Source organism: Annulohypoxylon truncatum (genome assembly GCF_022578515.1).
Source record: "Annulohypoxylon truncatum strain CBS 140777 unplaced genomic scaffold F4807scaffold_8, whole genome shotgun sequence".
Classification (NCBI taxonomy): domain Eukaryota; kingdom Fungi; phylum Ascomycota; class Sordariomycetes; order Xylariales; family Hypoxylaceae; genus Annulohypoxylon; species Annulohypoxylon truncatum.
Genome location: NW_025953794.1, coordinates 348,552 through 370,071, shown reverse-complemented (window position 1 = coordinate 370,071; position 21,520 = coordinate 348,552). Strand labels below are relative to the sequence as shown.

At 47.2% G+C, this 21,520-nt stretch overlaps 7 protein-coding genes and 2 non-coding genes across 9 annotated transcripts; 4 read left to right on the top strand and 5 right to left on the bottom strand.

The window, feature by feature from the left end:
• Positions 1-351: 351 nt before the first annotated feature.
• On the bottom strand, positions 352-2,724 carry F4807DRAFT_380166 (uncharacterized protein). The gene is made up of 6 exons (XM_047995772.1): positions 2,370-2,724; positions 2,204-2,257; positions 2,089-2,155; positions 1,824-2,039; positions 1,637-1,761; positions 352-1,574 (listed from the first exon to the last, which is right to left on the bottom strand). Exons 2-6 carry the CDS (start codon positions 2,242-2,244, stop codon positions 575-577), a joined length of 1,449 nt encoding a protein of 482 aa, XP_047856410.1. The 5' UTR covers positions 2,245-2,257; positions 2,370-2,724; the 3' UTR covers positions 352-574.
• On the bottom strand, positions 2,141-3,088 carry F4807DRAFT_380295 (uncharacterized protein). The gene is made up of 4 exons (XM_047995773.1): positions 2,820-3,088; positions 2,370-2,770; positions 2,204-2,257; positions 2,141-2,150 (listed from the first exon to the last, which is right to left on the bottom strand). The coding sequence occupies exons 1-3, from the start codon at positions 2,830-2,832 to the stop codon at positions 2,249-2,251; spliced, it is 423 nt and encodes a 140-aa protein (XP_047856409.1). The 5' UTR covers positions 2,833-3,088; the 3' UTR covers positions 2,141-2,150; positions 2,204-2,248.
• Positions 3,089-7,037: 3,949 nt separating this feature from the next.
• F4807DRAFT_416731 (prion formation protein) lies at positions 7,038-10,916 on the top strand. Its single transcript, XM_047997163.1, has 2 exons — positions 7,038-9,846; positions 9,901-10,916. Exons 1-2 carry the CDS (start codon positions 7,238-7,240, stop codon positions 10,637-10,639), a joined length of 3,348 nt encoding a protein of 1,115 aa, XP_047856408.1. The 5' UTR covers positions 7,038-7,237; the 3' UTR covers positions 10,640-10,916.
• A 344-nt stretch (positions 10,917-11,260) lies between these two features.
• On the bottom strand, positions 11,261-11,346 carry F4807DRAFT_t45. Its single transcript has one exon. It is a non-coding gene; the product is annotated as a tRNA-Thr (tRNA).
• A 1,673-nt stretch (positions 11,347-13,019) lies between these two features.
• On the top strand, positions 13,020-13,098 carry F4807DRAFT_t50. The gene has a single exon. It is a non-coding gene; the product is annotated as a tRNA-Ala (tRNA).
• Positions 13,099-13,996: 898 nt separating this feature from the next.
• F4807DRAFT_458095 (cytochrome P450) lies at positions 13,997-16,071 on the bottom strand (the record flags this gene model as incomplete). Its single annotated transcript, XM_048001149.1, has 7 exons — positions 13,997-14,193; positions 14,328-14,429; positions 14,495-14,778; positions 14,836-14,966; positions 15,017-15,354; positions 15,435-15,608; positions 15,666-16,071. 7 exons carry the CDS (start codon positions 16,069-16,071, stop codon positions 13,997-13,999), a joined length of 1,632 nt encoding a protein of 543 aa, XP_047856407.1.
• Positions 16,072-16,491: 420 nt separating this feature from the next.
• Positions 16,492-17,537, top strand: F4807DRAFT_458094 (S-adenosyl-L-methionine-dependent methyltransferase; the record flags this gene model as incomplete). The annotated part of the gene is made up of 4 exons (XM_048001148.1): positions 16,492-16,550; positions 16,633-16,743; positions 16,803-17,053; positions 17,128-17,537. 4 exons carry the CDS (start codon positions 16,492-16,494, stop codon positions 17,535-17,537), a joined length of 831 nt encoding a protein of 276 aa, XP_047856406.1.
• A 234-nt stretch (positions 17,538-17,771) lies between these two features.
• F4807DRAFT_416727 (alpha/beta-hydrolase) lies at positions 17,772-19,088 on the bottom strand. The gene has a single exon (XM_047997162.1). It carries the CDS (start codon positions 18,820-18,822, stop codon positions 18,025-18,027), a length of 798 nt encoding a protein of 265 aa, XP_047856405.1. The 5' UTR covers positions 18,823-19,088; the 3' UTR covers positions 17,772-18,024.
• A 323-nt stretch (positions 19,089-19,411) lies between these two features.
• Positions 19,412-21,181, top strand: F4807DRAFT_416721 (uncharacterized protein). Its single transcript, XM_047997161.1, has 4 exons — positions 19,412-20,047; positions 20,109-20,485; positions 20,560-20,624; positions 20,688-21,181. Exons 1-4 carry the CDS (start codon positions 19,760-19,762, stop codon positions 21,017-21,019), a joined length of 1,062 nt encoding a protein of 353 aa, XP_047856404.1. The 5' UTR covers positions 19,412-19,759; the 3' UTR covers positions 21,020-21,181.
• The last annotated feature ends 339 nt before the right edge of the window (positions 21,182-21,520 follow it).

Sequence of the window (21,520 nt, the reverse complement as noted above, 5' to 3'; positions counted from 1 at the left end):
TCGGAGTTTTCAATAGGCGTGGACGGGTATGGGTAAGGCTCCGGAGACGGTGCTCCCGAACGCCTACCCCTATCCGGGTCAGAATTGCAAGAAGGTAGTTTGATGGTGGGTGGATTTGGCTGACCCATAGTATGACTCTAGGGCCTTGAGTATTGCAAGGTGAGGTCTTGATGCGGATCTGAAGCCATAATGATGGAAATGCCCTCTCTTTGTATGTTTTCCACACCAAGCATCGCGAAAGGGTTCATGCAGACTATGACTCCTTTGTTATCAGTCGCCAGGCAGCAACAGCCCACCTTGGATCCGGATATAAATGATGCCAAAGACAATGAGTGGTGAAGGTGGTTTGAATAAAGGTTTGAGGTATGTAGGTATCCTTCCAAGTTTAAGAACCAATCCAACCATTAACAAGACTTGTTAGATCCGACACGGGAGAAACTCAGCTTGATCCTATTTTGCGCGCATTTAATTTTCCTTTGTGAACCAACCTATTACATATTAATGATTAAACATTATGCTTTCCTCCCTAGTATGGGGGACTGGATTATTGGTTCCTGTTAATCATGGTACACATTTACTGTGAACGCTCAGCGTTCACATTCACGCGCTCGCCCGCCGCGGTGACCCACGGCCTGAGGTCGTTTTCGATTTCCACCCAGACCAGGTTTAGCTGGTGTTCACACCAGCTGTGGAGCCATATGATATCCCTGAGTTTCGCCGCGAGCACGTCTCGCTCAACGATGCCGCGCATCTGGCAATAATTCTTTAATGCGTTCACGAAGAACTCATGCTGGTCACCCTGCAGGATTGGGGAATCCAAAGATACCGGGATGCGGATGCACGACCCGATGAACAGCGACCAGAGCAGAATGTTAGCGTGAAGCTCATCTTTTGGCGGCCGAGATACGTTGGCTTGCGCAAGCTCGGATGGAGGGGCATATGTGGATATGCTGCCTGGCGGGGGCTGCACCGTGTTGCTTCGGTCTATCTGCGATTCAGGGGTCCTGTAGTCCTTGGATTGCGATAAGAGGTCCAATGCTAGAGCGGGATTGTAAAGGGCTGACATAAGTGCATCTCCTAATGCGCGGTGCCGCTGTGCTGATGGGGGCTGGCCTCTGATAGCGAGGTGCAGGAATAGATGCGCCGCATACAACAATACTTCTGATAAATCAGTCGGCGAAGGGTACCTCCTCTCCGTCTCCTCGATCGACGTCAGCAATGGAACAGAGCCAGCTCTCTTCCACGAATTCTGCGACCGCGATATCTCCTCGAGATGGCACAGGCGCCACTCGACCATGTAGATGGAGTCGCTGACCTGTATCCGCTGGCCATACGTGCTCTCGAGGCTGGCGTAGTCGAAGTCGTTGATGCACTCGGTGATAGAGTACAGCAGCTCGAAGAGCTCGACCGCCTCCCGGTTCTGGATCGTCAAGTCCTTGAGCCCGAGCGGCTCCATATTCGCCAGCATCGACCGGCTCGTAAACCGGTCGTGCAGGGCGAGCGAGGACGCGAGCTGCGGGATGAAGGGGAAGACTACGGGTGTGTGCGCCGCGGTCGCGTAGGAATAGTCGGCCCTACGGTGGTTGCGGTGGTTAGTGGGCAGGAGTGATAAGTGATATGGGTGTGTTTTACTAACCATGATATTGATCGTTGAAGGATAGTGCTGTGTTGAAAACCTTCGACGATACCCCCCCTGAGATCGACCATTCTTTTCAGGCCGCTCATGTGCGCTGCCGCTGCAGCTAGCGAACCGATGAAGGCCTATACCCTGTTAGTCTGACAGGTGACTACCCATTGAGTTCTGTTTTCTAGCGACAACCTACCTCAATGTTGACAAGAAGAGCAACGGCAACGACTAGACCGTCCGAGATGGGTTTGCTATCATCCTTGCCCTCTAGATTCAACCGCTCGTTGATAGACTTGACCGCTTGGAAACGGTGGAAATCGATGGTACTCGTGTCGGCCCACATTGCGAGCGAGTTATGCATCGCCGCTATCATGGCAATGAATGCATGCGTAGCGGCCTTGTCAAGTTGAAGCTATCGCACGTTAACCCCAACCGCGTGACCAAGCAACAGGCGGACTTACAGCTTGGACCCAAGTCCCCTCGGGGTTCATCGCGAAGGCGTTCGCAAGAAACCCGGAATAATCTACCCTCATTCTGTCAACGACCTCGCTTCACACTTGAAGAGGTCTGACTTACATGTGTTCAAATACGTCGGCGCCCCGGTGCGATTGAACCATTTCTCTACAGCATCTTCCTGCGGCGATAAGCATACGGCCATACAATATTTGAGCAGGGACTCCGTCAAGGGGGTCTTTTCTATGTGCAGCAGCGTGAAGTTCGGGAGCTCCCTCGCGACGCTTACAGCAAGCCAGTTGGTTTTCTTCAGCTTCCTCTCGCTCCTCGACGCCACCGCGTCCTGCTTGCCGCTGCCGCCGTTGGGCTTCAGCCGGAATTTCGACGTGTGGTCCTTTTGCGACCCGGACTTCTTGGTTCCCTGCGGCGGCTGGCTGGGGCCATGGGGTAGCTTCTGCCGCCGCGCGTGCGAGCGCACCTTCCGGCGTGTCTCGTCATCGCGCGCTACCGTGTTGATGGAGGTGATGAATTGAAAACCAGAAGGAGCTTGGCTCGGTGCCATTGCGCAGCGATGACGGGTGAGTTTTCTAGCGTAGGATGCTAAGTCCCGGGACTTTTCAGATATAGACCAATCCTTCTCAGGGTACCTATATATGACTGTAGTACGGTGACAGTGATATTGCTGACACCCTTTGTAAGCGCCGTATCCAAAGTTATATATGGGTTGGGGTTGTCTTACTCGACCACCACATGCTAAGAGCTAAGAGCTTTTAAATTGCGAATACCAGATTCATCGAAGTTAAGCTTGCATTTTGGCATTTTGCTCCGAGAGGGAGAGGAGCGTTGGTTCGTTTATTAAAATAGGAACACGCAGCCGCTCGGGCTACGAGATGTAGTACGGAGCAACATGTTATTATTATTGCGCGGTTGCCCTGGGGGGTTTCGCATGTATGTATGCGCTCTCTGGAATCGCTATCATCGTCGTTCTATTATGACAAATCTACCTATATCAGAACCGCAATCCGCGACCTTTCTCGACTCCCACCCCCTCTCCCCCCTTGGTCAATAACTATCGTCGAGTCGCAGCCGATGGCTGCAAACAGTAAGCTCCGGTGCAAATCGAACGCCCCAAAAGAAAGGGACGCCCCGGGGAACCGCTATTTACCAACGCAACCCCATCGCGAAAAAAGAACCCCTGGAGCTGCTTAAATTTCCGTCCCTTTCCCTTTTTCCCCATCCCCAACTTAATGACTGAGTGACGGGAGAGATGTATGTACGTACAATGTAGGTATGTATGTGTGGTTACCCAACCCCACGGCAAATCCCGCGTAGGTAAACGACCCCTTGTAGTGTACCTGGCCATGCGGGTGGAGCTATCATTTTAGCAGCTTCAATTTGGGGGCTTCTGCTCCGCCGCTATCCCACGTCAAGTCGAACGTCGTAGCGGTAGTGGTAGCCCACCCCTAGAGCTACGGGGCGGAATTAGGATCTCACGGCCCGTACGGACGGTTTGATGACGATGATGGCCATTGAAGGATCGACTGTTGATAGGATCGGTACATACCTCCCGAACTACACACATAGGTACATACATGTTACATGTCATACTTACCTATGTAGGCATGTAACATGTAATACAGCGTACTAAGAACGTTGATGACAGTTACCGCATGGCGCATGATAAATTGAATATTGATGTTGGGGGCTGCGTCGTAGAGCGTATTAAGGTGCCGCATCATGACTGATCTCCTGCAAGCTCCGGGCCTGGCTGAGGGTGGCGGAGCTTTTTTTCGATATGCATGTTCGTCTGATGACAGTTCCGAATTCCAGGTAACAGCATGCAGAGCATGATCTCCGTCCATACCTTACCGATATAGCGACATGCGAGGTGGGTCCTACCTAACCTTCGACGATCCCCGACCACTGGACCATTCAGCCATTTTACCTACATACACTACCAGACCTACATACCCTAACATCGTGTTGTACATATCGTTCGCGCGCGCGCGCGCTCGCTCCTTATCCCGGTCCTAGCCAGGGGAGTTTCCTCATTGTCCCGAATAGGAAATTCAGAAGGTCTTGGCGACATCTTGGCGCGAGCTCAACCGCTCCCGCGATATTTCCCTGAACTGCAACCCAGACCTCTCTCTGCCTTTGGTAGAGCTTGGCCTGGCCTGGCCTGGCCTGCCCGTCTCGCGATTTTGGCTGGTCACCTGGCTTTTGGCTTTCATTAGTAAATTCTGCGTAAGGGTGGCTATTTTGGGTTTTAGGTAGCGAATCATTCATGTATGTGCATTTTTTTCCTCCCGCCGTATCTGTTCGGATGATTCCGCCCGGTCAACAGTACGCGGGATGTAATGTGAAAAGCTTAGTATCGGGTGTATTACTTGCTCTACCGAGTTCCCCATATCGTCTAGCCTCAGAACGTATCTACCGTGTCACCAGATCTTGCAGCTGCTGCTACTTTAAACACCATTAACATTAATGTAGCGTATTGGTTGCTACGCCTAGAATAGTCCAACTTTTGCATATCCAGGACACCTCTTGCAATACAATGTGTCCATCACCAGCTTCTCTGAGTAGGTAACTCGTTAACATTATTAGGGTGAGTATCGACCTGCTACTTTGGGAGTTGATTATATTGACTTCGATATTAACTCCTAGTAACTCATCACTCTTGCTAGGTATAAATGAGTTCAATTTGTGAGGCTTAGGTATATGGCTGATCCTGTCTGTGCGATAGATAGGAGAACCATTATCCCGCTGGCTTGGGACTCGACGGTTGTGTATGTACATCATACTGGCACTCCTGAAGTCTGTGACATCGGACGAAATTATCGGCTATTGTTGATAAGTAACTTACAGACGTTGGGCGATGAGCCTCGAACGCCAAGATCAGGCGGATCTGTAACCGTGTGGATTGTTTGGTAGGTAATTACTATGCTTGTTCTTATTCTCGGTTATATGTAGCAACGCGTTGCTATAGCGTCGCGTAGCTAATAGTAGAGGATTTGAAGACTAGGCCAAGTGGCGCGAGATTTGCGTCCTGAGACGTTACTTGGTTTGAGTCAAAAATAGCGTACCTTTATTGATTACTGTCGAGCTATCCTCAACCCGGGATTTCCTATACGCATGATGAATAATCGGCGTTTTTGTCTAATCCGAGTATGGCTGGCTCAAGATTATCGTCTGAAGTGTTTTTGGCTTAATGATCGTATCCTTGTTCACACGATGTTGACTGTGGAGCTCAGCCTTAGCTGAGTAACTTATAGGTGGAGGCTCTACTAAGCTAACGGCCGAATCGTTTATCCTAGTATCCACGCGGCTATATGCCATATGGTTAAGAGTGTATCACAATCTCTAACGATCATGAGAAAAGTTTCCTAAGAGGGTAATGGCCGTAATGACATCCCCGCTTGCTGGCATCCGCCTCTGAGGTAACCAAAATCCAACCAAAATCCTTCGTGGCATACTAACTGCCGGAAACGCCTCAAGCTCGATATTTCGTTAGGAATGTGTCCCTGGATAATCACCAAGGCAGTACTAAAGATGACGTTAAATCTGATACTAATTCCGACCACTACTCCTATTCGCATGTAGGAGCACACGCGAGACTCGCTATTAAATCACGAGAAACCACCTCGAAACTAGCATTAAGATTAGGCATTGATGACTTTGACTACCGCTGGTGTGATCTCTTGGGCGGTTATCGCATGAGAAACCCGCAATGTCGTAGGTGCCATGAAAAAGGGGTTCTGTTTTGTCTGGTGAAGTTTGTGGTGGTTGATCTAGTGAGAGCACACTGACTCGTATTACACCATCATTACTAATATGATTTCTAAGGTCCAGTCCGTTAGCAAGCAAGCCGTTGAAGGTTTGGTCAGATCGAAGTCTGGCCCATAAGAGGCGTGGTCTGTTGGGAGAAGACCTGTTGGTGGCTGGTCTTAGGACAACGTAGAAAATAAGCTTAACTTTCAAGTTCACCGTGGTCCTAGGTAGAGTACCTGAAAGCTGCTCATGTCGGTCTTTCTACACTCACAGGTCTCTATCCCGATTCATGGATAGGCGGAAAACGAAGATGATGTCGATACCATGACTATAATGCTGTCACTGGATATGGCATCAAACAGGTCGCTAAATACTCCGAGTTTTAGGCCATGGCTTAAGGCTTAAGTAAAATAAGGCTCTTGTAGAGCTAAAGGCGGAGTCCCCGCAAGGCTTAGGCTAAAATAGCCTTCGTCGTTTAGCTTAGACTAGACTTCGGTCTAAGTGAAAACGTCAATAAGTTGAAGCTATCCGCACCCACTTCTGTACAAGCAAACCACGCTGATATTATGCCAATTTCATGTCATGCTAAAGGCTCCAATAGACTTCGGGCGCTTAGGAGGTTCTCCGTATTTCTCAGGCAGTCTATCAATGCTCTTCCGAAGAACCCCCAGGTCAGATTTGAGACGATAGGCTGCCGATATCTAATGGAACTAATATCTTGATGAAGTATTCTAGCAGCCCGTTATCAGCAGCATAGCCTAGATAATATGGGAGCAACACATGTTGAAAATACGTTGGGGTTGAGTTCATATATGACGCGTGGCTGGCTCTTATGAACATAATAAAGTGTTAGAAAAGCGTAAATATTGAAGTGGCGTCTACCTCAAAAATCGGAGATAGTCTAGTTCTATTTCCCATATAGAACATATATATGGAGAACACCCAACATGAGATTCATCAAATACCAGCTAGAAATCGGTTCGAAAACAGAATTAAGCTTGAGAAAAGATCTAGATCAAGCTCCACTCAGAGACGACGGCAGGAAAACGTGTTGCTGGTACGTACCTCTATGGCCCACTTTATACTTAAAATGTGGGGCTGACTAATAATGGAAGAAAAAAATTTCGAGGGGCTGCCCGATAAGGCTAATTATTTTTTGAAATGGGCTTTTGGAAGATAACCAATCTCACTTTTCTCACAATCTCAATTTCGTATTAACAAAATAAGACGCTGGTTCACCGACAAACCTTCCAGCGCCCACGATCGAGGGCATTCCGGGCAGTTTCGGCTCGCCCTTCTTCAACGCTCTGCGACGCCCATTCCTAGTTTTAAGCAACTCGGGCTGTCTTTGTCTTATTCTGCCTAATCTGTCAACACCGACCGCTCACGATGCCTCACCAAGTCTCGCCGCCGCTAATGGTGGCCAAATCCGGCGATGCCCCTCCCCCGCCTTCGCAACAAGATATATCGTCAATTCTGAATACCATTTTCACTGCTAAGACTTCTGCTGCTTCAATCGATGCCTGCTATGGCCTTTGCGAACTACTTCTAAACACTGTCGGTTTTCGTGGTCTCCATGAATACGGCATAGTGGCAGAACTCAAGAAGGCTGCTTCCGACAAGAAGAGTGGTTTGCGACGAGAGAGCGCCCAGAATCTTCTTGGCGCCCTTTTCGAGAAATTCCCACCCCGACAGCAATCAAGCGAAGTCGTTTTCCTCGTTCAAGATGGCGGTCTAGTATCAATTGCCTTAGACGCTTTAGCCGACAAAGGCACGGTGGTTCGTGATGCTGCGCAATACGGTCTTGATGCCCTCTTCGGCTTTTTGAGTCCCGAGGCCATGGTCGTTGGCTTGTTGCCTGCTCTTGTCGCGTACCTGTCCAAGAAGACTGGAAAGTGGCAGGGCACAGTTGGCGCCTTAAAATTGATGCAGAGGATGGCTGACAAAGCGAAGATGGAGATTGGTTGCACGAAAGAGCAGGCTCAGGAGAAGGATATTCTCAGAGAAGCTATGGGAGCAAAGCTCGCTAGTTTGATCCCCATAGTCGAAGGCAACATGCACGATCTTAAGTCCGAGGTTGAGAAGCAGGCGCTTATCACGATGCAGTCCCTTACCACATTGCTGTCCAACGATGATGTCGCTCCTAGGATTCCTCTCCTTGTCGACACCATGCATCATCCCTCTACCCAGACCCTCCAGAAAGCAATCCATGCTCTTTCCCAGACGACCTTTGTTGCCGAAGTGACATCTCCTGTCCTCGCCCTTCTAACACCCTTCCTCGAGAGAACTCTCAACAACCCCACCACTGCTCAGGAGGTATTGCGACAGACTGTCGTGATTACGGAAAACCTGACCAAGCTGGTCCACGATCCTATCGAGGCGCGTACATTCCTACCTAAACTTCAGCCTGGTGTGAAGAGCGTCGTCGGGCGCGCTCCGCTACCCGAGGTGCGAGAGATAGCGACTAGAGCCTTGGATGTTATGGATAAGGCTATGGGTAATGATAATGCAGTGGTGGAGAGATGCTCTGCGGAAGATGTCGCCAAAGTGCTTGACGCCGAGATTAAGAAGAACGGAGGATTGTCAGGTGACCTGGAATTCTACAAAATCGCTCGCCCTTACATCTGCGAGATGGTGACCGAGGATGCCAATCATCGCCAGGTTGATCGAATTCCTGCTAGGATTGTGCCCTATTTAAAAGATTTGATGCATCAGCCTGGTGCCAGTGAGGCTGTTGCCTCCAGCGTCCATGAGTTCTACGTTGCCGAGGACCACCGCAAGTATGGTGTGCCAGAGAAAGAGGACGACGGCGAGACCGAAATCGTCAATGCTGACTTTTCGCTGGCCTATGGTGGTATGCTTCTTCTGTCTCATACCAACCTCCGCTTATTGAAGGGACACCGATATGGCCTTTGTGGTCGTAACGGTGCTGGAAAGTCTACCCTTATGAAGAGCATTGCTGGCGGGAAGTTGGAAGGCTTCCCGCCACAGGATGTCCTTCGCACTTGTTACGTCGAGCATAACCAAGGAGAAGACGCCGATATAAGCATCTTAGAGTTCATGGTCAAAGACCCTACAATCGCATCCGAAGGCAGGGAGAGAATCTCTGAGGTGCTTGCTGAGTTCGGATTTACCGCAGGCCCCGAAGGTAGACAAGCTCAAAAGGTCGGTTCGCTTTCGGGAGGTTGGAAGATGAAGCTCGCTCTTGCTCGGGCAATGTTGCAAAAAGCCGATGTTCTGTTGCTCGACGAACCTACCAATCACTTGGATGTTGCCAACATTGCGTGGTTAGAAAATTACTTGAAGACTCACACAGATATCACTAGTTTGATTGTTTCTCACGACTCAGGTTTCCTGGATAATGTAACGACTGATATCTACCATTACGAACCCGGAAAGAAACTCGGCCATTTCAAAGGCAATCTCTCGGACTTCGTCAAGGTCCGCCCAGAAGCCAAGGCTTATTACACTCTTTCTGCCTCCAATGTCCAGTTCAAGTTCCCACCTCCGGGTATTCTGACTGGTGTCAAATCCCAAACGAGAGCTATCATTCGCATGACTGGAGTTTCTTACCAGTATCCTAAGGCGCCTAAGCCATCGCTCAGCGATGTCTCTTGCCAGCTGTCTCTTTCATCCCGTGTCGCTGTGATCGGGCCCAACGGTGCAGGAAAATCAACTTTGATCAAGTTGTTGACAGGAGAAGTGATTCCGACTAGCGGCAAAGTCGAGAAGCACCCTAACCTGCGAATTGGTTACATCAAGCAACACGCTCTTGAGCACGTTGAGATGCATCTCGAGAAAACGCCCAATCAATATCTACAATGGCGATATGCCAATGGAGATGACCGAGAAGTGTTCTTGAAACAAACTCGTATTCTTTCCGACAAGGATAAGGAGCAAATGGACAAGCGAATTAACCTCAATGACGGAAAGGGTGAACGGCAAGTCGAGGCTCTTGTCGGTCGCCAGAAGTACAAGAAGACTTTCCAATATGAAGTGTAAGTTTGCTGCCAATATTCCGTATGAAAAAAGCTAGTATTAACAATATATAGGAAATGGAGGGCTTGGCTACCAAAGTATAACTCGCAAGTGTCTCGTGAGACCCTTATTGAATGGGGCTTCGACAAACTTGTACAGGAATTTGACGATCACGAAGCGTCTCGTGAGGGTCTTGGTTACCGAGAGCTTCAACCGGTCGTCATCTCTAAGCACTTCGAGGATCTCGGCCTTGATCCCGAGATTGCTAACCACAACGAAATTGGTAGTTTGTCGGGAGGTCAGAAGGTCAAGGTTGTTATCGCTGGTGCCATGTGGAACAACCCACATCTACTCGTGCTTGACGAACCTACCAACTTCTTGGACCGTGATTCTCTCGGTGGTCTTGCTGTCGCGATTCGAGATTTCAAGGGCGGCGTGGTCATGATTTCCCACAATGAAGAATTCGTCGGTGCCCTGGCCAGTGAACAATGGCACATCAACGATGGAAAGATGGTCTTGAAGGGCAATGCTTCGATCGCCACAGACCGCTTTGAGGATAGCAAACCAAACAGCGGTCTTACTAGCGCTATCACAAGTGGGGTCAATAGTACAGCCGCTAGCAGCGCCGTGAGCAGTGCTGTGAATTCCGGTGTTGAAGATAACTCGCCGCTGAAGTTCAAGTCCAAGAAGAAGAGGAAGAAGACCAAGAAGGAGCTGAAGGAGCAGGAAGTTCGCAGACGACTACGACATATCGAATGGCTCAACAGTCCGAAGGGTACTCCACACCCTCCCGACACCGATGACGAAGAGTAATGGCATTTCACTCTTTTCCCGCACGACACTTTACCTGAGTTTGGCACGCATTTCTTTCTAGCAGGTGGTGGTTTTCTTTTCCTTCCGGGCTTGGCTCCCGTAGATGAGGTCGTCCATAGAATCGGGGACGAATTGGAAATTGGCATTTTAATCGACCGCACAATAGAAGGTCTCACAGGCGTTAATTTAGACGGACGGATGGCATGATAGAACGAGGATACTTAGTATTCGCGCGGCTTGCTAGAAGCTAGTAGATGAATGAACAGTATTATACAGATGATTCCACGTCTCGCGGCTTGGTTGGGTGTGATTGCCTACGTGTGTTATTTATTCACTGTAAGACATGTTATGTGGTAGGTAAAATTCAATCGTCCATCAATTAATTGCACATGCGCCTTCTAATGTCGATTTGTATGCGACATTAATTAAAGCAATAGTTTGATTGTTTGAATATAGGTATTTCTCTGACACAGTTCGTTGATAGATAACACTTGACCATCAAAAATTCAATTTCGAGAAGACCAATTTCTTCACCGCGCCGCGTTGGAACGAACACGTAAGATAAGAAAGGAGGGAAAAAATGGAACTGTTGGAGATTTCTCTTCGGAATGAAAAATAAATTGCCCACTACTGGAATCGAACCAGTGATCTCATCATCACACTAGATGTGGTACTAGTGATGCGCTTTACCACTAAGCCAAGCGGGCAAGCTATCATGTCTGTTGTGCTGACTAAGTGACTTGCTGTTGAAGGAAATGTGCGATAATGTGGTAGATATTGCATGCACAAGCATTGTTGTACGTGTCCACAGGTAAATCGGACAACTTTCGATCAATCGGAAAATCACTGCATGTTGGCTAACTTCCATCTTGATTGGCTAACTCGGAGGGTTACTCCCTGTAACTACAGGAGGATCCCCGCTATTGTGAGCCAATGAGCGCTTGCTACTTCGTACGGAATAGGATATTATCGAGCACGTCCGTTCGTCAACACCCCTTTTCTCAAAGTTTTCCGCTTGATGAAGATTTGAAAGTTGTCGCTATGCTTGTCTGGGAACGGAGTCTTACAAGTGAGTATCTTGTCAATTATTTTGCTTCACTAGTCAGTGTGGAGGGTTTCGCATTGAAAGTAGCATTATGAGATTTTTAATTGCTACGTCCTTGAATTTATGAAGTGCTCTGCCTCCTGAACACCGTTTAGAGAAAGCGTCAGTTAAGGAGATACTATAGGTTCATCCCAGCGATGCGTACATGCTTGCGACCACGTACTATGCTGCATTGTTATTGTGAGTCACACTACCCCCTTCATTTCCTATCCAAGTAACTTATACGCTCTTTGGTGGGAGTTGATGCCGATTACGTGATATGGGGGATAGTCGGACATACAATCCATTCTAGCATTCTACCCCGTGTGAATTGACTAGAAATCAGAAGAACAAATCATTATATGTATACAATATCATAGCTTTCCAAATCTTTCCAGCGCTATACTTTGGGCGTCACTTTGTTTCGGGACCTTGCTTCTGACCTCTGTCTGCCGTCTTGGTCTCGTCCTTGACTTGGCGCTTTGCCTTTGCAGCGGCCGATGTTAACTCCATTATCATTCCCATGGTATTGACCAAGTTCTTATACGCCTCGTTCTCTGCGTCGCCCTGTGTCTTAGACTCGTCTCCTGGGCTCGTTCTGCCCTCGGACGGCTCCTTTTGTTCGTTTGTGGGATTATCTGACATCGTTCCTGCTTGGGTAACGATATGGTATCGATGGAAAAGGCAAAGGGCTGTACTAGCTATTTAGTTCAGATGATAAGATCGCACTTCTTTCGGGAGAGTTTGTAGATTCTTGAGAATGAGTTATGTTCGTTCCCTAGAGTGTTAAGTCCTGTGTTTTCTTAGCGGAAATCTGATGTCCTTCGTACTTCTAGAGAGAAACTAAAGTGATAAAGATGCTATCAAAGGATGGCCCTGTGTTAGGGAACGCCCTTTAAGGCTAAGGAAATCACTGTATCAGATTTAAGATCGCGAGTGCTCTACATGACTCCTAAATCAATCATAAACTACGTAGAATCTCACAAAACGTGCCGTATTATACAGCGTAGGTAATACAGATGTATATTATTGGGATGGCAGGTCTTCAATGATGCAATTCGTGCAATTATAATACGTATCATCTAGGACTCAGATGAGCGACATGTTACAATATCAAACGTGTACTGCGGTGCAGATACCTTTGTCATGATGGGATTCAAAAGGACAACCTTGAAGGTTGTCGCGTATAACAAGTGCTACTACCTCTTCATTCTTTCCTTCTAGGAACTCCTTCCTCCTTCATCTCCCAACATCAAACCTTCTACCACTAATAACAGTTGATGATCTAAGCTTAAGGGGCCTGTGGCTCAGTGGTAGAGCGCCCGCTTAGCAGATCACCTGCGGGAGGTCCAGGGTTCGATTCCCTGCTGGTCCATGTATAGGTATCTATATTCCTTTTTTGAATTCCAATGTATTTCGACATACTAATTTTATATCCAAAGTAACAATTTTCTTCACGTAACTTAGTAGGTAGACAGAAACTCCCTTAGTATTAGCAGTGTTGCATCACCCGAAAGTTGTCCTCGCCGACCCCTTACCCTTCACACCATCTCTTGCAGCTTTACTCAGTCCTAATCAGGCGCTACTCAGGGGAGACTCAGCCCTTGCTCACGACAGCTCAAGGAGAACATCAAAATGAGATTAGCGAGGGAAATTATTTCCTGAATCAAGGGAGGTGAAAATGAAATGTCAACTTTTCGCGAGGTGGCAGCTTGTTGGGAACTGAGTTCAGAAACGGGACCCTGTAGTCTACAAACACACGCCAGCCTTATTTACACATAAAAGCCTGGTTTCTGTCTTGAGCCTCTTCGACTCTTGCCTTATGCTCATTTCTTCTTTTAATTTCCTATTTTTCGTCCCGCCCACATCTAATAGGCGATGAGCTTCCTATCCCAGCACCTTAGCTGTTCTGTCGCCACGCACCTAACCTAACCATTAGATCGTCAAAGGTCGTCAAAATGGGTAAAAATCAAACAGCAGAAGAGAGGAGGAGATATGCAAAGCAGAATGGGTTTGAAGATTGTCACGAGGCGGAACCAAGAAGCTAGGGAAGAACGACGTTGTTGCGCGAAGAGCTCTAACTAACCCCTTCCAGGGAACGCGGTATACATACATGAACCTTCCTTTGTCTATAGCTAAGGGCTAGCTGCCAACAGGGCGGCCTCGTACAGGCCGACTCCCGATACCTCTGACTACCAGCTCTCATGGAGGAAGCTTCTGACAGTCCTCTCATCCATGGCATAACAGGTTGACACACAGTATGTCAACATTGCTCAGTGATTACCCTTGTGGCTTCTTAAAACAAGTTTTAGAGGTCCTGGGGCAGCTGTGAAAAAGTCGGTCGTTTGCTTCAAGACTGACTCCTTGTCTTCCCCCGGAGCAAATGAAAAATCAAACTCAGTGACGAGAAGAGCGACCGCAACACGCATTTCCATCAGGCTAAAATTCTTGCCGAGACAGATATGTTTACCTATATTGCATCGATTTATTAGCGAATGGGTCATTTGCTAATAAAAGCATTGACACCTATGATCCTCTATGGTATTAGAGATCCAAAGGCGCATGTGTTGTGTTTCTAGCTCAAGATCAGGTATGTAAACTCACCTATTCCCCACGGCATAAAAGCCCTCTTATCCAATATTAACTCGGGCCGTGTCGTAAATCTTTCTGGTATCCAGTCATCCGGCCTGGAAAAATTGCGCTTGTCTATGATCAAGTCCATGATTAGCAATCTTTGGATTTTCATAATATGAGAAATAATAGGTACCCACCTCGTTGTAGACTATACTGTGGCGTGACTATCGTCGTCCCATAGGCTATATAAACTCCGTTGAGAGTTATCCCTCCGTGGGGAGGAAGACGGTAGCTTCCTGACGGGACACCTGGGTGTAGACGGAGGGTTTCGTATAAGCACGCGTTTAAGTGAGGTTGTATTTGTAGGGCTCGGTAGTCATGTAAGTCGATGAGACTTAGTTCCTGGCGAATGAGGCCAACATGATTGGGCTCACGGGTAAGGTAATACATGAGATCAACCAGAGCTTGCCATGGCGGGTCGCTGGAAGAATTAGATAAATTTGTCTGTGAATCAATATCCATCTTATTCAATACGTACCTGCCTGCTACCACCGCGATGATAAAGTCGCCAAACACATCGTTGAAGTTCCGCCCAACACCACCATGTTTTATAGCATCTTCAATAATATGCTTCATCACGTCTGTTCGGTCACTATTATGATTGAGGTTCTGAGCCTCAAAGTCAGCATAACAAGTCATGTGTCAGGCTAGAAACATACTTCAATATTCTTTGCCAATTGATCATTTGCCCACTCATTGTACTGCCGGAGGTCTTTCATTCGCGTGATAAAAGGGATGCTCATGAAGAGGTGCTGAATCCACGGTGCCGGCGCGAACAAGCCCAGGTTCCTATGGGCCCTACGAAATAGTGAGATGATGGAGTCCTCGCACCTAGAAAGGCCCCTAAATCTGACACCCATTGAGACCAGACCCATTAGATCAAATGTATAATATTCGAGCCATTGAGTCATATTAATGATCCCATTCTCTCGGTATCGCAACTCGTCAATGAGCTTGTGGGCGAGTTCGTAGACGACTGGCTCGAGACGTTCCAAAGCTGGGAAATGTTTAATACTTAAGAGTAGAGGGTCAAAGTATAGGCACAGAAGAAAAAAACATTTAACTTGCATTTTATACTCATTGCTTGATCCCACACCTTGTGCCGGTGTGCATGGACAACAGGGTCTCGTGTCGTCTGTACCGACACCATAGGTTTAAGGATATCATAGTAGGCAGCTTTGGTGCAGGTTGTATCTGAACCATGAACCTGGAAGTAGGCATCGGTACCAAAGACCGTTACCTCATTGGGGCCTTGAAAGAGGTCAATATAGATTGATTAGAACGTCTAATATAGACAAAGTAACTCACCAGTGCGTACTACATCTCCATACTCGCGTTGGAGCTGGTGTAGGTCTTTGAAGTTCTGACCTCGAGCTGTATCCCATACATGTGTCAATTTCGTCCATCGAAGTCGTAAAGGACCTGGAATATGACGCAAGGGCGACAGAACAAGGCGAAAGGCGATGATGCTAAACATGAGGCTTGCAAGGTAGGCTAAGCCAATGGCAAGACTTTGATCAATAGCATGCCATATTGATAGCTTTGCGAGACTCCATTCCGAGTAGCCTATTAGGATGCTGAGTAGAATATGAACTCGGGCGATATTTGGAGCCTCTAAGTCATGTTCGCCATGAATGAAGTACGTCCAATGGGCAATGAGCCCGGCTAGTACAGCAACATATAATTCGCTGTGATATAGAAACATCACGGACATTTTTGTGAATATCGAATAATAGGCGGATGGTCTGTTTCTTTGGGATAGAAACAAGAGAGCTGTAGGTTTCCAAAAAGGGGAAGTGCTTGCTATATGATAGCAGCATCCCATATCTACATACCTAAATAGTAGGCAACGGTACACTAACGTTCAAGGAGTATGAAGATATAAATAGGGTGACCTTAAGAGCAGGTAACTTCGAGGTAAGAAGTAGATATGTCAAGGTTTGTCTTGGAGTATTAAAAATAACCTACGTAGCACTTAGTACGTACTAAGGTGCCTACAATGAGGCTTCGCAAGCTCGTGCTAGGTTTCAAAAGGGACATAAGCAAAAAGTAAATATAAAATGGCTCCTCCTCTGTACGGTCAAGAGATCCGTTTGAATCTAGGTTCTATCACCCAAGCCCTCTTCAAAATAAAATGTCGTCAGAGTTAAAAGATAGTTACGTTTTCCCAAGGGATCACGTCGATAACATTCGGTTTGTGAACGTTTTCCTCGGAGGCCTACCTTCTAACACTTTTGATAGGTAGATTGCTGACTCTTTGTGACAAACACCATAGAATAAACCTGCAGCATTACCTTTGGGTGGCGCAATTCGGATACCTTACACATCCAAAAATTCCCCTGAATGGCGCTCACTTGAAGATTGCGGATGTTGGTACTGGAACGGGGTAAGTCGTCTTCAAGTCTCCCTCGCGCCGCAGCTTGATTAACTCTATGGAAATCACAGAGCCTGGCTTATGGATTTGGGGTCTCGGTTGCCCGAGTCGACGCAGCTGAGCGGGTTGGACATATCATCCGACGCTCTGCCACCGGACGAATGGCTGCCCCCCAATATGACTTTCCGGAAATGGAATATCAAAGATGACGTTCCAGAAGATCTGGTAGGACAGTACGACATCGTTCATGTGAGGAACTTTGTCTATGTGCTTCAAGATGATGAAATTCCGAGAGTACTTGACAGCCTCGTGAAGTTGATGAGTAAGCATACCCCCCTGAGTCGATGTTTCGGTAGCTACTAGGTATATATGGATTATTGACTCATTTGCGGGTAGAACCTGGGGGATATCTCCAGTGGGGGGAGGTGGACCCAACGTCGTATCGTATCACCAAGACCAAACCGGGCAACAGGGTTGAGGAGCTTGATCGGCTCATGAAGCTGGCGCTGAGTTCTAACACGCGGCTTACCCCAACGTGGGTCACCATCCTCGGAACTATTTTCCAAGAAGGTGGTTTGGAAGGAATCGAATGCGACGTCCGCGAGGCTCCGCCCCCACATATCAATCTCGCGGTGCATGAGTGCAGCCTGCTGATCCCGGAACTCCTCATGCGTGCGACTGAGAACAAAGAGCTCGCACAGCGCCTGGCTGACACCATGCGGCAGGCTCTGGAACAGACTCGGGAGGGGGCGGCGTGGACATTTACGCGGTTGACTGTTATCGGTCGGAAGTCAAATGTAGTGTGACGTGATGTGTAGTATTGGTATTTGAGAGGAACCCAATCAAAAGAAAGAGTTAGACAAGTGCGAGTTTAACCTACATATCAGTATGCATTCTTCAATCTGCACTACCTTCAGATCCAATACTCTAGCTCACCTCGCAAATAGGTGGGTAGCAGTGCATAAAATCGATGTAAGGTAACCTAACTGTGTTTCACGTAAAGGTACCTACTTACCTATGTAGTAGATACCCACGGGGAAGTACTACGTAGGTAGGCAGATATTCCTCGGGTATTACTGTTGGCTGTTTCTACGATATACTTAAAACTTAGATTAAATGTAACCATCAACATATTGGTAGGGAGGCTGCCTACCCAGGTACCTAGTACGTATTTGGAGAAGGTCGAACGAGAATACAATATGGATTTACCTAGGTAAGAGACGATTCAAGATACTTGTATAGTTCTTTTGAAAAATACCATCCAATGTTAAGCCTGGCCCAAGTGTCTATGCCTCATGCCATGCCTTCCTCGATATCCGCCGCGACTTTATCAATAACATCAATGATATCATTTGTCGCAGTTAGGTGTGGACAGTGGTCCGTATCTAAAGTAACCAGATGCGGATCCTGAAGGCCAAGCTCTTTCACTCGTTCCAACATGAGTTTTTGACCGGTGTATGTCACAGTATTGTCATTAGTGGTGTGGATATATGTGACTGGAATGTCTTTCCAGGCACAATGTGAGAGGGGTTGAGTCATAGACTTGACACTCCAGGGCACAAGTGTTGCGATGTAGGCTTCTGCTTCGGCGTCGTCTTTGACACTGTTGATTAACTGTCCCCTAGGATCTATCAAAGTGCAGTAGCCCTCACCGTCGAAGGCGAGTTTCAGCTGCATCGCTTTCACGGTCTCAATGCCTCGCGATTTGCCTTGGTCTAACGTAGACCAACCTTCGGGTAAGATAAAGGCGCACATATAGATTAGATGCGACACGCCACCAGGCAGTCCCTGCTTTATGCGTGTATGGCAGGATAGGCCATGGAGGGCGTTGGTGCCTACTTGACCGCCGTAGGAATGCAGAAGAGCAATGACATTATGGCCAGCTTCGACGAGGCTCTCCACACACGAACGGATTAACGCGGTGTCGGAAAGGAGGTCGCCATCGGGAGGCCTCGTGCCGTTCGTGGACGGGAGGTGAGGGATATGTACTTCATAGCCAGCGGACCGAAGAATAGCCACAATCTTGTCGAAGGAGGCTGGGACATGCCAGGCGCCGTGGACAAGAACCAGGATTGGCTTTTTCGGAGCCATAGGACCATAAGATATTCTTGATATCGAATAGATATGAGGTAGGTTAGAGGCGGAGAGAAATATTCGTGAGGCTTGAGATATATCTCTTATTATAAATAAGACGACATATCAATCAGTAACGCCGGGATCGGATTATATGTCGCACGTAAAGTAGATAGATGCCTAGTAACTAGAAGGCGACAGCGTTACGTTGGTGATCGATAGTTGATAATATCTTGATTCGTTACGATATTTCGAATGCTACTAAGTAGGATCAATGAATCACGTGTCAGTCAACCTTTATATCTCTCTACAAGGCATCAATGAATGTACTTATACTTATACTTACTAGGTACTTACCTTGAGAAGTAGATAGGTACACGTAGGTACATTGTATATATGTACCTGCCCCCTACCCAGCAACCGGTATGTTTGCGTGTTGCATATGCAGAGTGACTACAGCCTCAACTGGACGGCGCGGACGATTATACTAGTATAGTTGATTGGCTATACGCGTAGGTGCGGCTAGGTACCTATCTACCACTCACATTATTCTATATAAATGTCACCCACTTAACTTTGTGAGCCATTTTCTCCTGCCTCCCATAGACCTCACTATAGATGAATCCTCTGGTGAAAAGTCGGTTCCATTTTCAGCCTCCTACAAGTTCTTGTCCTACAGCCAGTCTATTTTAGAAATGAGCTACCAGCATCTGCTTCCTTGGACCCCAAGTAGGAACCCGAGATGTATCGCAGCTTCGGGGAGGCGGTTACGCAACCTACTGGTCGAATTATGCTACTTATCTATCTCATAACTTTACATACATCTGTGAACAGCACACTCGTCATATAGCATCTGCGTTTTTCGAGGCTACCTCAAGTAAGACAACAGTCTACTCAACTCTGTCCGTGCCCATTCTCTAGTTTAACGAAGTCCACCAAGGCATCATCTTATCAAATGGCAGAAACACTCATTAAAAGCCTTCATCCCAACAAAATCACCCAAAGTCACATCAACTACTTGATAACAGCAAGTGTTATGTGTTTCGCGTCCACGCTCCTAGTTTTACTACGATTCATTCAACGATATAAACTAGTTGCTAGGAGGACATTTTGGTGGGATGACTGGGTTATCCTGGCGGCTCTAATCTGTGCCTATGGAAATTTTGCAAGTGGTATACTAACTAGGTGGACTGGATATCACAGCGAACAATACTCGGTCGAGGAGCTTAACACGTTTGCCAAAGTTAGTCATTCCAGAGTTTTATTCCTACAAATGAAGATTGCTAACCTGAGACCACCGGAAGGACACCCTCGCGGGAGAAACACTCTACAATGCAAGCATCACTTTATCCAAGGCCTCTATCCTGTTTTTTTACAGTCGCATATTCTCTCCAGATAGGAAAGCTCTTATAGTCTTACGCGTTGTTGGCTTCTTTCTGTTCGGATTCTGTATGGCAGCCGTTTTTGGCCTCATATTTGCCGATCACCCTGTCCAGGCCCAATGGAATATCCTGGAGCCCCATACAAGCATTAAAAACAAGAACTTTTGGATCGCGATGGCTAGTATAAATATCGGTCTTGATGTCACCATTCTAGCCATCCCTCAGGCTAAGGTGAGACAATTGCAGATGTCTAGGAAGCGGAAGCTTCTTTTGCAGGGCGTTTTCCTGCTTGGGGGCTTGTGAGTATAACATCTTTTCCCCTTGGCATAGGTATCTTGGGGTTTGAAATTAATGATAACCTTATTCATGACAGTGTTATCATTGCGAGCATTGTACGGATTATATATCTTTGTACTATTGATCTATCAGATGTTACTTGTAAGTCTAATTCCAGTTAATATATTTGCCGCTTAGGGCCTTTGATATTTACAATATTTCTAGACACCATCAACTTGCCAGCAATTTGGACAAACGTCGAGATGAATATGTCGATCGTTTGCGCTTGTCTTCCAGCTGTTTACGGCCTCTTCAAATTCCCACAGCTACACTTTGACGGTTCCCAGTTACGCCATAAACTTTCCATGGCAAGTTCAATTCGCAAACTATTCGGAAACAAGAGCGACGCATCATATACTGATATTGAGCACCTTTCGGGCAATGCAAATCACATTTATATGGCTAGCATACATGCCCCGGGGAAGTTAAATAAGGAGTCTCATGATGCGATACCATTAGGAAAAGTGCACGTCCAAAATGATTTTGCAGTCGAATAGCGCTACGGCAGCCGGGCAGCAAAGTTTCCCATGACGGGTAGGTAATTTTTTATCACAACGCCCACGGAAACTTCTAGACGACTTACCAAGTCTTGTTCTCCCTCTAGAGGAATGAATCATGTCACATACTATATTAAGACAATTTGATAACTCAATCTTTCTATATATGATTTGTACCTACCTCGCTAGTTGGCTCTGACGGCCAGAAACATGTCGGTGTAATAACGACTATAGTAGGAGGTGGCTAAATACCAGCTTTATCCACTGTAATACCGTGATTGAGATCCTAGAACTTTCTTCCATAAGAACCCATTAAGCATTCTAACTCCCTATATTACAGTGGTCGTACACCTATCACGAACCCACCTGTGAGTGTACGTGAAAGCCGTAGGAATTCAGATATTTTGCACTGAGTGGAATTTTTCCCCCGGTGGCTCAGCTACCTAAACTATTTCGGTATCCACCAGAGCATAACGGCTTCATCCACTAGATTATAATGAC

Bases quoted from the DNA above. Each gene is read 5' to 3' on its own strand.
- F4807DRAFT_416727 (XM_047997162.1), bottom strand. From the start codon at position 18,822: ATGGCTCCGAAAAAGCCAATCCTGGTTCTTGTCCACGGCGCCTGGCAT.
- F4807DRAFT_416721 (XM_047997161.1), top strand. From the start codon at position 19,760: ATGGCAGAAACACTCATTAAAAGCCTTCATCCCAACAAAATCACCCAA. The intron at 20,048-20,108 runs GTTAGTCATTCC...GACCACCGGAAG, and splicing joins AGCTTAACACGTTTGCCAAA to GACACCCTCGCGGGAGAAAC. The intron at 20,625-20,687 runs GTAAGTCTAATT...CAATATTTCTAG, and splicing joins TGATCTATCAGATGTTACTT to ACACCATCAACTTGCCAGCA.
- F4807DRAFT_416731 (XM_047997163.1), top strand. From the start codon at position 7,238: ATGCCTCACCAAGTCTCGCCGCCGCTAATGGTGGCCAAATCCGGCGAT. The intron at 9,847-9,900 runs GTAAGTTTGCTG...AACAATATATAG, and splicing joins AAGACTTTCCAATATGAAGT to GAAATGGAGGGCTTGGCTAC.
- F4807DRAFT_380166 (XM_047995772.1), bottom strand. From the start codon at position 2,244: ATGGTTCAATCGCACCGGGGCGCCGACGTATTTGAACACAT. The intron at 1,762-1,823 runs GTAGGTTGTCGC...AACAGGGTATAG, and splicing joins CTCTTCTTGTCAACATTGAG to GCCTTCATCGGTTCGCTAGC. The intron at 1,575-1,636 runs GTTAGTAAAACA...CAACCACCGTAG, and splicing joins CTTCAACGATCAATATCATG to GGCCGACTATTCCTACGCGA.